Below are 13,290 nucleotides of genomic sequence, written 5' to 3'. Positions count from 1 at the left end.
CACCACCATGCTCTCTGGGAAGCACTTTTGTTTCTTCCGGTGATAGTCAGGCCATTGACCTCTTAATTTCCTACTTTTCAAGAGCTCTGTATCTCAGAATGAACATGAAAAGGAAGTAGAACCTGACCAAAAACCTTCTCAGTGCATTTAATGCTTCTCATTTGCCATCACTTGCAAATTCAGTTGGCATCCAGAGCAGCCACAGTTGCCCTCAGGTATCGCTGTGGAGCCCTCCCTGTCAGGCAAGGAAAGCTGCTGGCCTGCTTACACGTACCGAGCCTGTGCCGACGGGCACCGACTCTTCCGGCTGAACGGCCGTTAGTCAAACAGTGAACAGGAAAGTTAGCAATACCCTTGCTCTACAGCTTCGTTGCCATTCCCTCACAGCACCGGCCTAGGGAGAATGTGCTGCAGCCGGTGACCAGAGGGTGCACGCTGGAAGGAAGCCTGTCCTCTCAGTGACATATGGGTGAGCTCCTTCCTGAGGAACAAAATGCTGGACCACAGGTGTCTAGAGTCAAGTTCCAGCTTAAAACTGCCACCACTGTCCTGGAAAGGGCTAACTTCAGCCGGACGTTAATCAATACTACAGCACGAGTACCCACTTGTCTCAGGAAAATTAATTAGCACCCTTGTCAAAACCATCTCCCGTTCATTCCTTCCCCACTCCCAAGTATCAGTGCTCCTGGGAACGGGATGTAACATTACGCTGTTCTACTAGGCATAGGAAGTGCCTAGCTTACCAAATTCCCAACAGAACACAAAAGGAGCTAAATGAAAACTCTTCGTCTTTAAGGAGTCAGAGTTGAATGGATATATTTACCTCAAAGAGCAGCTTTCCATCTGTGACTAGCAGAGTGGTGGGCTGACCTGGGCCAGCAGCTAAGCGCCCATGCAGCCGCTGGCTCACACACCCCCCTCAGCAGGGCAGGGGACAGAACAGGAAGAAGAAAAATTTTGTAATTATAAAAGACAGCTTAACAGGTGGGTGAGAGGAGGAAAATAAAAGTAGAATCGCTTGCCCCCTCCCAGAAGCGGGGCCGATGCTCTGCCAGCCTCCAAGCAATGGCCACTATGAAAGGCCCCCTTCTTCCTCTACCCTGGTTTTATTGCCGAGCACGGCACGGTCAGCGATACGCTCCTCTGGCCGTTCAGGTCAGCTGTCCTGGCTGCGTCCCCACCTTACACCCACCCCAGCCTACGTGGCGTGCAAGCACCGCCTAGCAACAGTCAAAACACAGATGCATTACCTGCAAGGTTCTAACTGTAAATCCAAACCGCGGCACCGTATCTGGTTTGGGGATGGAAATGAACTCCATCCCCGCCAGACCCAGTACAGGTAGCTTAAGACATGCAGCAGTTTGAGGCCAGTGGCCCACTAACTTAGTAAAATTCAAGACAAGAGCCAGATATGCATCAAGGGAAGCAACATTTTCAACATCAAGAATCACATTTTCCGTATCTAAGTCTTCTATTATTTTCAGCTTGAGCAGAAAGATCAGGACAGCCTGATCTTAATTCATTTAATTAAGGCCTGTCTTAAGTAACTATAAGAATTCATTTAAACTCAAGTTAGACACCGACTTAAGATTTGTCTGACTGACAGCTCCCAAGATAATCCGTAACTTGTCTACAGAACTATAAGTAGGGAGATATTTTACTTCCTTCATGGTCCAAACTCTACAGCTTTTCAGTCAGCCCAAGGTTTAGAAGCAAAATGTATGTTTGTATTTGTTCAGCTATTAATGTATTTTACACACCTGTGTGATTGTCTCACATCATTTTAATCAAAAAAAAGCTTCAGGAGGGCTCCAACTGAACACAGGCAATACCAATTCACCGAGATTGTGCTGCCATCTTAGCACCTGAGACAAGAAAATGGTAAAGGACAGTGCTGCCACCACCCCTCAAAAAAAACCCAAAACAACCCAAGCCCCAACCTCAAACAAAGAACCACCCAAACCCAACTACCCAACTCAAACTATTGTTACTTGAGCCTGCTCAAGATTTATACTTAACTTTACAGGAGTCTGAGTAGTCATTCCCACATATTCCTCAAACCTCTTTCTATACCCATTATGTTTGCAAAGGACCCAAGTTACCTATTCCAAGTTTTTTGCATCAAGAAAACTCTCAGACCTTTAACTGTGGGTAGGTTATAAAATAAGAACTACACATCTTTATTACCATGCAGAAATTAAATTATTTTCAGGCAAGATAGCAATGGACATTAAACACACCAGACTTATTTTACTTAATAAATTTTATTTATGCAAAGCCAATCCAAAAGTGTTGTGTAAAAGTGAAAAGTTCTTTTTACTTATTAATAAATTTTTTTCTTTGCACCCCTTCTGAGTGGGAAGAGTGAAGATTTTACTTTTATTTACAGGAACCCACAAAGTTTATTTAAAAATATAGACATAGGTATTAAGTCATTCTTATTTTCCCTAAAAGTTAATTACTGTACAGTACACAACAGCAGAAAGTGCCCAAATAACCAACAGTATCCCATGACAACTTGGCTATACAAGGTTTTCATGCCTGAATAAGTGTATTTTTATGTAATGCTTTTGCCCAGTGCTTGTTTTTGGTTTTGGGTTGTTTGGTTTGGTTTTTTTTTTTTTTTTTTTTTTTTTTTTTTTTTTTTTTTGGGGGGGGGGGGAGGGTGTTAGCTTTTTTGTTTTTTTCTTAGATGCATACAGTAGTCAAATTATATTACTATGTCACACCCAGGATTTCCTTAAGGAAGAAAAGTTACGTTCCTTGACCCTCCAGTTCAGCTGCTGCTATATCTGGTTCTTCATCATTGTAAATGTTTTCTGCCTAAAGACACAACATATTACAAATAGTAGACATAATGATTTTTAAACAACATTCTTCAAGAAAAAACTTGATAATATCAAGGCAGCACAGACATCATCCCCTTCTTAAAGGGACCTGCTCCCTACCTTTTCTTAAAGGGCAACCAAATCTAGGAATGTGCACACAGTGGCTAGACTTCAGCCGCTGTCTTCTCACAGCATAAGCATTTCATCATTAGCCTTACCATGAATATTTTATTTGGACTTGTTTTGTGTGTTCAGACTGAAGTTGAAATAAGTTAAAGAACAGGTATAAAAACCCAGAAGCCTGACCTGTAACACATACTCAAGTCTGTTACTTTTTAACTCAGTTTTCCCAAGTTGCTTTATTCCACATTTATAAGATAACTGATCAAATTCCTCTAACATAAAATAATATGGTTAAAAGGCATCTTGCTTCACAGTCAACACACGGGGGAAGAGGGGAAGAGGTGGTCTTGGCTAGTATTGGATGTAAGTTTGTAACTGCCACATTCAAGTCAAGAATTAGCTAGCTGTTGCATTTAATCAGATTGTTCTAGACTTTTCTTTTGGAAGTCTTACCCTCTAATCAGTGTCAGAAGTACACGGGATAGACTACTTTCAGTCACTGAGGACACAAGCTGCCCTAAGAAGAACAAGCCATTTGTGTTTCATTTACGCAACTTCAGAGAAAGTCAAGAGCTGTTGTGACACTCACCATTTGCCATATCTGCATTATGTTGTCCTCCGATACAGAACAGATCACCCAAGGCTCATTAGGATTCCAACTGAAGTCTGAAATTTTGGCAGTGTGTCCTCCATGAATAAACTGTTAAAAAAATCCACAAGTTTCAGTAAGCCACTTCATCTCTAGAGAAAAATCTGTTAACACCTGAGATTTAGAAGTTAAATTCATCATGCTGATGACTACACAAAGAAGAAAAACTTGCTACTAGAGTCACAAGTGCACGTGAAACAGCACATTCCATTCACTGCTTATGGACACAGATGAAATTGCCAAAACAGCGTTTAAGATGACAGTTCCTACTGTTATTGGCAACAACCGACAGACATCCTCAAAATGGTGCTACTTCACACAAGGCTGGGCTGTGAAATCCATCCATATTTCATATTCATTACCTCATCTAATTATATGAGCACTTATACACAGGAAATGGGCAAACCAAACTATAAGCATTTTTGTTTGGTTCCTAAGGAAGCAAACCAAAACATAAGCCTTTGTACCTTCTCCATCAGTAAGGTTAGCTGTATGGGACCTAATCAGTCTAATGCAAGATAAACAATTTTTGAGGCCCTGGCTTTACACGCACATAGTTATAGAAAAGTACCAACAAGCATATGGCTAAATTTTAAATATGTTCAACAACAAAGATGTGTAAATCACGTCCAGGACAGCTTTGAAAAAAAGTCACTACCTTTAGAATTGAACAGAGGAAGACTACCACAACTTAGAGCAATGTATTGAAAACTGGGGAGGTGAAAAGATTTATGAATTGCTGTAGCTTTAGTAGCACAGTCACAAGGCATCATACTGCCATATAGCACGTCTATAGCACGTCAACAGACTGAAACCTGAACAGAAATATACCAGCAGCTCAGGAGGCCCATCTTCCGCATCTTCTGCGGACTGCTCTTCTCCAATTTTACTGTAAGAAAGTAGTTTATATTTTTTATTAAGAATGAAAATTGCATCCTGTATCAGCTTAACAGTTCTTAGCCTTCATTTCCAGTATTTGCTTTTGCTATGTTTTTTTCTCCCCGTCAAATAACTATAAACCTCAGGTATAAAACATCAACTGTTTGGCATTACTGAAATAGCATCTAACTTGTGAAGCAGTTAGAAATCACTTACGACTAAAGGCAACAGAAAACAATTCTATTAGCAAGAAATCCTCACATAGAAGTAACCTTAGAAGTACCATACTGCTTCTACTGTATACCCAAAAGACCAGGTCCAAGATAAGCAAGCAAGGAAGGCTAAAGAAGAGCACAAAACGTTTTCCAAATAAAGCAGGTCTGCAGCCCTTTTTTTTAACCATCTGTTGATATATACACTAAAAGAAAAGGAACCACTCTTCACCTTAGATCCCATACATTAAGCCGACGATCAGTACCACTTGAAGCAAGAATTGTTTCATTATGAGGAGACCAGTGAACCTATTGAAAGAAGACAACTTGACTGGAGCAGTTACTGATTCCTAAAGCATATCCTGAATAACCATTACCAGCACCTGGCCACTAATTTTCAACAGCTTACAAAGTTTCTTCCAGCACAAAGGATATTCTATAGCTCAAATGGAGTGCTTTAAAGCCTCATGATTTCTCAAATCAAACAGCCAACATTATTTCACTGTTGCGGATCTACCACACCATGAAGCTCGTCTAAAATTCACTGTTACTTGCACTTATAAACAGGTAGAGTTCACAATACTAATTTGACCTTAAGTCCTCTCTACAGCAGGACATTTTAAGGAACCCTTCTACCTGTACTGAAGGTACTTGCAAACTCCCAGTATCTTTTTAGCAATAAGTTATTGACTACTTCCTTCAGGGTCAAGTGGAGAAAGGCAGAGAGAAACTATCTGGTACTGTGTCGCAGCACTAGCAAAACTATCAGTCTGGACCAAGGTCTTTTACCATCTCATACCAACACACTCTTCATTGCCAGTCCCTCTGCTGCCTTCTCCTGGTCTCATCTCACCCAGGGCACTTGATCTCTCTCCTCTCTGCTTCTTCCTCCTCTCTCCCTCAGCTGCTCTCTCTTCATTGGCTGCCCAACCTCTTAACAGCACCAGCCACAGCTGCACCTTATCTACATCAGCCAGCCCACAGTTGTATATTATCAATGCTAATTAACCCAGCTTCATCCCTCTACAATTTCCCCCCCTTTTTTTTTCTTTTTAACAATTCATGTTTTTACCAATCATCACAACCTTTTTACAAATAAACTTTTCATACAGTCCTCTATAATCCCTCTACAATTCCCCCCTTTTTTTTTCTTTTCCTTTTTAACATTTCATACCTTATGTTTTTAACAATCATCACAACCTTTTTACAAATAAACTTTTCATACCAGCACACTCTTCATGCCAGTCCCTCTGCTGCCTAGTCGCTCCTCACCCAGGATGCACTCACTCTCTCTCTCCTCTCTACAGTACTGTCCGTACGTGTTGAACCAAAATTCACTGTTTAATGTTTAACACACTTATTTATTGTGGTTGGTCACCGCATGAAAATCTACATCTTCTTGTCCAAGTCGGTACTCTTCTAGCTTTTTCTACAGCTTGTGAGAAAAGTTTACCCACCTGAAAAATTTCATCTTTATGAGACTCAAAAGAATGGAGTTTCAATTTTAAGTTTCGAAGATCCCATAGGGCCACCGTCTGGGGGAAGTAACAAGAAATTGTTTTTACTATAATGGCTATGTAACTATAATCTAGAATACTTAAGAAGTTAAAGTATACACAAGTAAAAACCTTGTCAGCAGAACCAGTTGCTAGAATGAACTCGCTGTAAGGATTGAAGGACAGACAGTTGACCTCAGCTGTATGAGCATCTACAGAATGACTTGGCTTGGATGTGGTATTAGATCTTGTGTCCCAACTGTTGCAACAAAGGGTTTGGGGAAGCGTGAGAGGCAGGGAGGAGAGAAAAAGAGCAAACAAATGTTACATTTTCATAGGAGGTTCATTTTCACTAGACTACACATTAGTTTAAGAGACTACATTACTACTAAATCTAAGTCTGAAGCTATAGTTTTTATTCCAGAACCCCGCAGTATTTTGTGTCTACTTTACATGAGCAGTTTGCACCAGGAAGCCAACATACATACTAATCACATCTTATTTTCAAATGATGTGAACACATTAAATGACATGCACACTTCTGTGATTCTGCAGCATTGCTGTAGTTGATTGCACTGAAGAGCTACATGAGATCCTTTCAGAATCCAGATTTTTTACCCAAGCGTTCTGGACTGGTTCACTAACAGCACACAGCAGGCACTAGCCAGAAACTACTCTAACCCCAACTTACATCATCAGCTTCTGATCATCCGCCACTGATCCAAACAGAGATTCATGGAGCAGATGCCATGCCACATCTTCTACCACTGCAGAGTGCCCAGTAAAGATTGCTTTCGCATCAACAACGTTGCCTTCTTTTGGTCCAGCACTTATATCCCATAAACACACAGTCTGTAAATAAGAGTCATATTCTATTGTTATATGGACTCGGACTGTATTATCTTTCAAATAAATAATCACATTCTACATATAAACAGAGAGATGACACTCCTGAAACAGTTCTTGGTTTTTGAAAAGGAACACTTAATATAGCAGAAGTGAGCTAAGTTATCAATCAGTTTTCTGCAAATTCAAGGAACAAGGATTATTTATAAAGTCACAAAAGCAATTTACACTTTTGAAGCCCACAAAGAAGTTTATAAGCTGTTAGTTCAACCGTCTTTGAGAGTCTTACTAATTTATGGTCTCAGACCCAAGCCAATCTAAAGGGCTGTTAGACGAGAGTTTCTTCCAGCAGAAAACTACATAAACATTCTGTTGTTAGTTCATCAAGAACATTACAAAGAACTGGTTGTTGATTATAGCCTGACATGAACTGACAGCCTTTAGAAATGTAACTGCAATATGTGATAGCTTCCCCCATAACAACATACAGCTACGCTAAGTCAGGTTTTCCCTAACTATCTATTACACCATAAATTAGGAGGGGCTGTTTGACTGGGTTTTTTTAAATAGGGGAAAGGATTTGTTTTTTTACGTGATCATCTGATGCACTGAGAAGATGTCCACTCAAATTTGAGTTCCATGATAAGCCATAGCCTTCCTTCTGGTGCCCTCTTAATCTAAGGTCAGGATTACACTCTCCACTTGGGTCTGAAAGAGAATAAATTCCTTCCATTTAGCTTCACCTTGCACATCAATCCATAAGAGCATCATTATCAACCAAGAACTTTGTTTCTGTTGCAACAACCCCATTTTATAAATCAGCCTTTTAGGACAGTGCTGCTTCTATTAAGATTCTCTTACTATACTGCACATAACCAGGCAATTAAAGTCACCAAAGATATGGGCCTTCTCATCTGGATTGCAGAGCCCATCACCTCTCCTCCCAATTACAGTCAAATACTAGTTTACTTCTCAATGACAAGAGGCATTTAGCTTAACTTCAAGGAGTGTGACCCACCTGGTTTTGGAAGATGTTTAGTGTAGTCAAATACCAACACATCAGCAGATGGTGTTTTTGTAGCAATGACGCAGGGATTCTGTGGCATATAACGAGCACGGTTTACTTCACCTTCATGGTTAATTTTAATCTCCGTTTCAATTTTGCCAGTCACAGATCCAAAGCCACCAAACTCTACATTTATCAGAAAAAAGTCAGTTCATCACACCAACTATTTTGAATGGGTGAAACAGTATTTCATGCTATCTCCCCCCATTCCAAGAAACGGTAGTAAGTATCTTACCATAACACAATAAAGCCTATGAAAGACTAGCACCACATGACCAACAGCATTAACACTTCAGATATTTTGTATCCTCCATGATACAAACTCTTCCAGAGCTTTAGTCTCTGTTTGAGATAGATATCACCTATCAGTTTTCACCACAACTGACAGAGCTGGTAGAAATGCTAGTAAGGATTGTATATCATAACATTACCCAAGTTCTTCTGAAATAAAAAGTTTCCTCTTTTTAGACACAATTAATGATCCAGAATGAGCATGAACCGGTAAGTATATGCCAGCTTTAGTATTTAACAGAAAGTTAGAATATTATTAGACAGAACACTTAGTAATTACTGCTAAAACATAATCTAAGAATGCATGCATGTCTACCTCCTTTCTCACTGTCATGCTGTGAAGCATCAAACTGATCATCATTGGGAATCTGGACTCTTGCAACAACCAGGTGGTTCTGTTCATCAGATGTGTGTGTTCCCAAAACCAGCCAGTGTAGAGCATAATCCTTTCCTTCTGGCCTGTTTAGAATAATAAATGCATGGAATAAAGTTATGTGCTTAGTACCAGAAGTTTGATAGCTAACGTCAGTAACACTCAAGATCCAAACTTCTTCAGGAAGCTAGAAAAACAGAGACTCATGTAAGAGATCCTTTGTCGCAAAAGGTTTGTGCAATCAAGTGAACTAGACCGACATAAGCAAGCCGAAGATACAGCCAGCAAGGCTACAGTGACAATACAAGTCAGTAAACATTGCTACTATGGCTTGAAAGGGACGATTACAATTTGCACAGCAGTTAAATGTGACACTAATACCTATAGATTCTGTCTTTTTTCCCCCCTAACAGCGACATAGTATTGATTTAAAACACTCAATACTACTGCCTATAAAACACAAATACTGAGGACAAGTGCCAACCTATTCTAGTTATCTCTTTTAGAAGCTTTTACCAGTTATTATTTAATTTCAGAAGGTAATTTTTAAACACTGTACAAATCCTAGCCAAACAGAATAGAATTTCTCTTCTGGTACTTAAATGCAATATGCAGTAATAAGTGCAAGTCTGGATGGGCAGTGCCATGGATCTCTGAAAGGAAAAATGTGAACAGTCAGAACCAAGTAACTTCTGCATTCTCGAAAGCAACAAGCTAATTACACTGTCTGAATCCAAGCAAACAGGAATCATTTGGGTAACCATAAACCACCACAGGTATTACTACACCATTTCCAAGGAATCAAAATGCATTTTGAGGGGACAAGAAAAATAAGAAACAAAACAAAAAACACACAATGCACATGCACTTACTTGCATCAGGAACAGGTGTCCCATCATGTCAGGTGCCATACAAAGAGACAGTCCTTGCCTTAAATGGCTTATATATTTTGACACTGGATAATTGGAAATACCAGGTTTTAAATTGAATATTAAGTCAATCTGCAAAATACGAGGCAAGCAGAAGTGTTCCTCATAAGGGCTCCACACCCTCAAATCCCCACTTCATTTTCTCCATGCCACAACTAGTTAGCTCACATCTCTCAACATCTTCCCCAAACATTCTGGTATACAAAATTAAGTGATCATCTAACCACCAAGTATAACATTACATATATAAGGTGGATTTTTAGAGAAAAGACACCATCCTGTTATTATTGCACAAGCTTTACACGTTATCATATCTTAAAACCTAGCTGTATCCAGTTTACAACACCACAAGGGACCCAGTCCTTGCCCACTACATCAATGGAGCCCTGAGCGGTTGCCATGCAATTTGAATTCTACAGCAGCTGGCACATGAACAGATCTTCTTCCTATCTTAAAAATTCTTTAAGAGATTAACCAGTGAGCCCACAGTTTTTCAGGGGGAGGTAAAAGAATGGGAAAAATAAAATACATGAAGTCAACAGTGTGCCAAGGACGGAACTAGGACATGAACCAGTCTTTGAACAATATTCTCTTAAATAAGTCCAGAATTAAAACAAACAAACAAAAAAGAGAGGTAGATACTATAGCTCCTACAAAACAGTAATCTGTAATGCACATGAGGAAAAAAAAAAAAAAAAAAAAAAAAAAGTCCTCAAGAAAAGAGGGATGTACATTTAGTACATAGATTTCTGTAGCACATAGAAATCATTTAGTACATAGATTTCCCTGATCAGAATTAACCACAGAAGAGTGTTAGGTCTCCTATGTCATTAAATTGAGAAAGATTTCTCTCCTCATACCTCACAACATCTTCTGCTCAGCTAAGTTAGAGTTCTATAAAGCACCAAATTGAGCCTTTTTTCCCCCAAAGCTTCTGCATACCCCAAGGGGTTTTTTAATCATAAGCAAAATAAAGTGTTACAAGCTCACAAAGAGACCCGAATTATTCTCATTTTGCGTGGTTTCTACCCTCAAGTTACTTGGCAGACATGGTTGACAGAGGGAGAAAGAGCAGCGAAACAAGCAATTGCACAGAGCCTCAGCTTCTGCTCTGCAAACTAAGCAAATGAGCAGCTGAGCCCTGTGCCTCCCCGGCTTCCCTTCCCTGCTCTCACCTGGTCACATCAGGCAACCACTGCACGGTGAGGCTGGGCCACTCCAGGGCATGTGTCATCACCAGGTCGTACAAGAAGGGGGTGTTTTTCTTCCAGATCTTGTACTCCTCGCTGATGACGCGCTCCTCCACCGTGTCCTCCAGCGCTGCGGGAAGGGAAGAGCTGAAGCAGGCGGCCAGCCAGGCCCGGGGGGGGCGCCTCGGCCCGGGGCTATGCCAGGGAGGGGGCGGGGGAGGAGAGGGGGTCCCGAAGCGCTCTCAGGGGCGGCCGGACAACCGCAACCGCCCCACCCCCGCTACCACCCCGTCGGCAGCTCCCCGGAGAGGACGCCCGGAGCGCCTCGGCCCCGCCACGCCACCCACACCCCCTCAGGCACTCGCGTCCCCACCCCTCCGCCCCGCCGGGGAGAGGGACGAGGCGGGTCTCCTACCGTCTTTGCTCGCCATTTTGGGTGCCCGCACAGGCGAGGGACAGCGCGGGCGGCGGCGGCTAGCGACAGCCGGGCGGGGGAGAGCGGGCCCCGCCGCCCTCACCGGCTCTAACCCGCGCCTCGTACCACCGCGCGTGCGCGGCCGGCGGGCCCGCGGCACCACCGCGGCCAATAGGGTGGGCGGAAGGGCTGCGGGGGCGGGCGGCCGGGCGCGCGGGGCGGGAGGGGCGCTCCAATCAGGCGCTGGCGCGCGTTGAGCCCACGCGGGGCGGGGCGGGGCGGGGCCGCCCTAACGGGCGGGAGCGCGCGGGGTCCGCCCGGAAAGGCCGACGGGCGGGGACGCGGGGGCGGCGGTGCCGCAGGGGTGCCCGGCCGCGGCCCCGCGGGGGCTGACGCTGCGGCGGTGCGGTAGCCCCGGGATAGCGGGGCGGGGCGGTGGAGGGGGCGGGGCCGCGGAGGGGGCGGGGCCAGGCGACCGCAGGCGCGCAGGGTTTGCGGGCTGGGGAAGGCCCGGCCGCGCCTCGGCCGCGAGGTGGGGCTGTAGGTAAAGCAGCTCCGCCGAGGGTCCTGCGTTCGGTGTGCCTGGGCTAATAAACCCTGAATTACAGGAACACCTCCGACAATACTCCCACTTTTCAACCAGAAGTCTGCCCGTGAAAGTGGCTTCAGGGGCCAAAGCTGAGCAGTCACTGTTTTTCAGCAATAGTGCTGCAGAGAACGTTGCTTAATTTCCTCGGAGAAATGCATGTCTGAACTACTTGTTAGTTGCAGTTACAGCGTGGGGTTACTGACTCCTCAGCCACTCGGTATCAGTCTTACGAGAGGTTTACATTCTGTTGCTGACTGCTGTGGCGAGTGACACAGCCATGCACAAACAAGCGTACAGCTTTGCCACCAGTGCCGCCCAGCCCGGCTGTTCTCTCAGCCCAGCCGTCACCAACCAAAGGACCGTCCGGTCCGACTGCTCTCTTTTCGGCCTGAAAGACCCATGTGCGCCACAGGTAACAGCCTTAACCAGGGCAGGTCCTTCTGGCAGCTGATAATACTTCCCAGCAGAACAACGGAAACAGGCAGTTGGGAAGCAGGCCAGATTCTCCCAAATCCTGCTAAAGAGTCAAGGGACTTTTTTGCTGCCAAAGTGCATGGGTTGTCTTGCCATGTTGTGACACAATGTAAAGATGAATTGCCGCTTTAGTATTAAACTCGGAGATGAATCCTGCATCAGCCAAGGCTCACGTGCCTTGGGTCCCAGAAGTGGGGGCAATGAGCTTTGTGGTGGAGCTGGCTGTGCTCAGCTAGAGGTGGTGGCAGGAGAGAGGGGAACACGCAGCCAAATGAGAGCTGACATGTTTTAATTTCCTTCTATGAGGACACCCTGCGTGGGCTGAGCCTTCTATGGTCTGGACTCCAGTATTTCAAGCACGGAATCCAATTATGGAAACTGTCTGTGTCTAGGGGAGGCTGGAGAGTCGGAGGCTGGTAATAGCAGCCAAAGGCTGCGGCATGGGAATCAGGGAAGAGGGCTGAGGTCGACAGCTAGCTCCTCAAACGGGGAGTCTTCCCCAATGAACTGTTGCTTTTTTGGCCACTGCTGAAAAACAGAAATCTTTTGGTGAAGTTAAATGACTACGTGTTAATATTCTCCTTAAGCCTGCACAAACTGGAATTAAGGCAACACATGGCTTGCTTATTAAAAATGAGAATCTTGTGAAATTAATTGGAAGCCGCAACATAATCCGCTACATAGGAGTGCACGGATGACTGTTAACACACAAAGCCTTGATCATACAAAAGCGGTTACCAGTTCGCCTTTGGCAATGCTTACTATTTGTTTTGGTATTTGCTGCCAAGTATGTGTCTACTCAAACAGAGTGCTGAGGCCTTCCTAAAATGTTGGAGAGTGAAGACTGAACCTTTCAGAGTCTGTCTGTTGTTACAGAGCGTTGATCACTTAAACCTCAGGTACTGCATAAAGGAAATCTCTTGTCAGGCT

General features: G+C 43.6%; 1 protein-coding gene across 1 annotated transcript; it reads right to left on the bottom strand.

Moving 5' to 3' along the window:
- Positions 1–2,245: 2,245 nt before the first annotated feature.
- On the bottom strand, positions 2,246–11,490 carry RBBP7 (RB binding protein 7, chromatin remodeling factor). Its single transcript, XM_080377162.1, has 12 exons — positions 11,298–11,490; positions 10,868–11,012; positions 8,707–8,849; positions 8,052–8,225; positions 7,626–7,741; positions 6,879–7,039; positions 6,320–6,446; positions 6,149–6,226; positions 4,924–5,000; positions 4,432–4,489; positions 3,541–3,651; positions 2,246–2,823 (listed from the first exon to the last, which is right to left on the bottom strand). The coding sequence occupies exons 1-12, from the start codon at positions 11,311–11,313 to the stop codon at positions 2,755–2,757; spliced, it is 1,275 nt and encodes a 424-aa protein (XP_080233288.1). The 5' UTR covers positions 11,314–11,490; the 3' UTR covers positions 2,246–2,754.
- Positions 11,491–13,290: the final 1,800 nt, after the last annotated feature.

This window comes from Falco punctatus, assembly GCF_963210335.1.
Source record: "Falco punctatus genome assembly, chromosome: 2".
Taxonomy (NCBI): domain Eukaryota; kingdom Metazoa; phylum Chordata; class Aves; order Falconiformes; family Falconidae; genus Falco; species Falco punctatus.
The sequence above is the reverse complement of the archived record's forward strand: the minus strand, read 5'-3'. Positions and strand labels throughout refer to the sequence as shown.

Bases quoted from the DNA above. Each gene is read 5' to 3' on its own strand.
- RBBP7 (XM_080377162.1), bottom strand. The intron at 8,226-8,706 runs GTAGACATGCAT...TGATAAATGTAG, and splicing joins GCATGACAGTGAGAAAGGAG to AGTTTGGTGGCTTTGGATCT. The intron at 2,824-3,540 runs GTGAGTGTCACA...TTGTGTCTTTAG, and splicing joins TAATGCAGATATGGCAAATG to GCAGAAAACATTTACAATGA.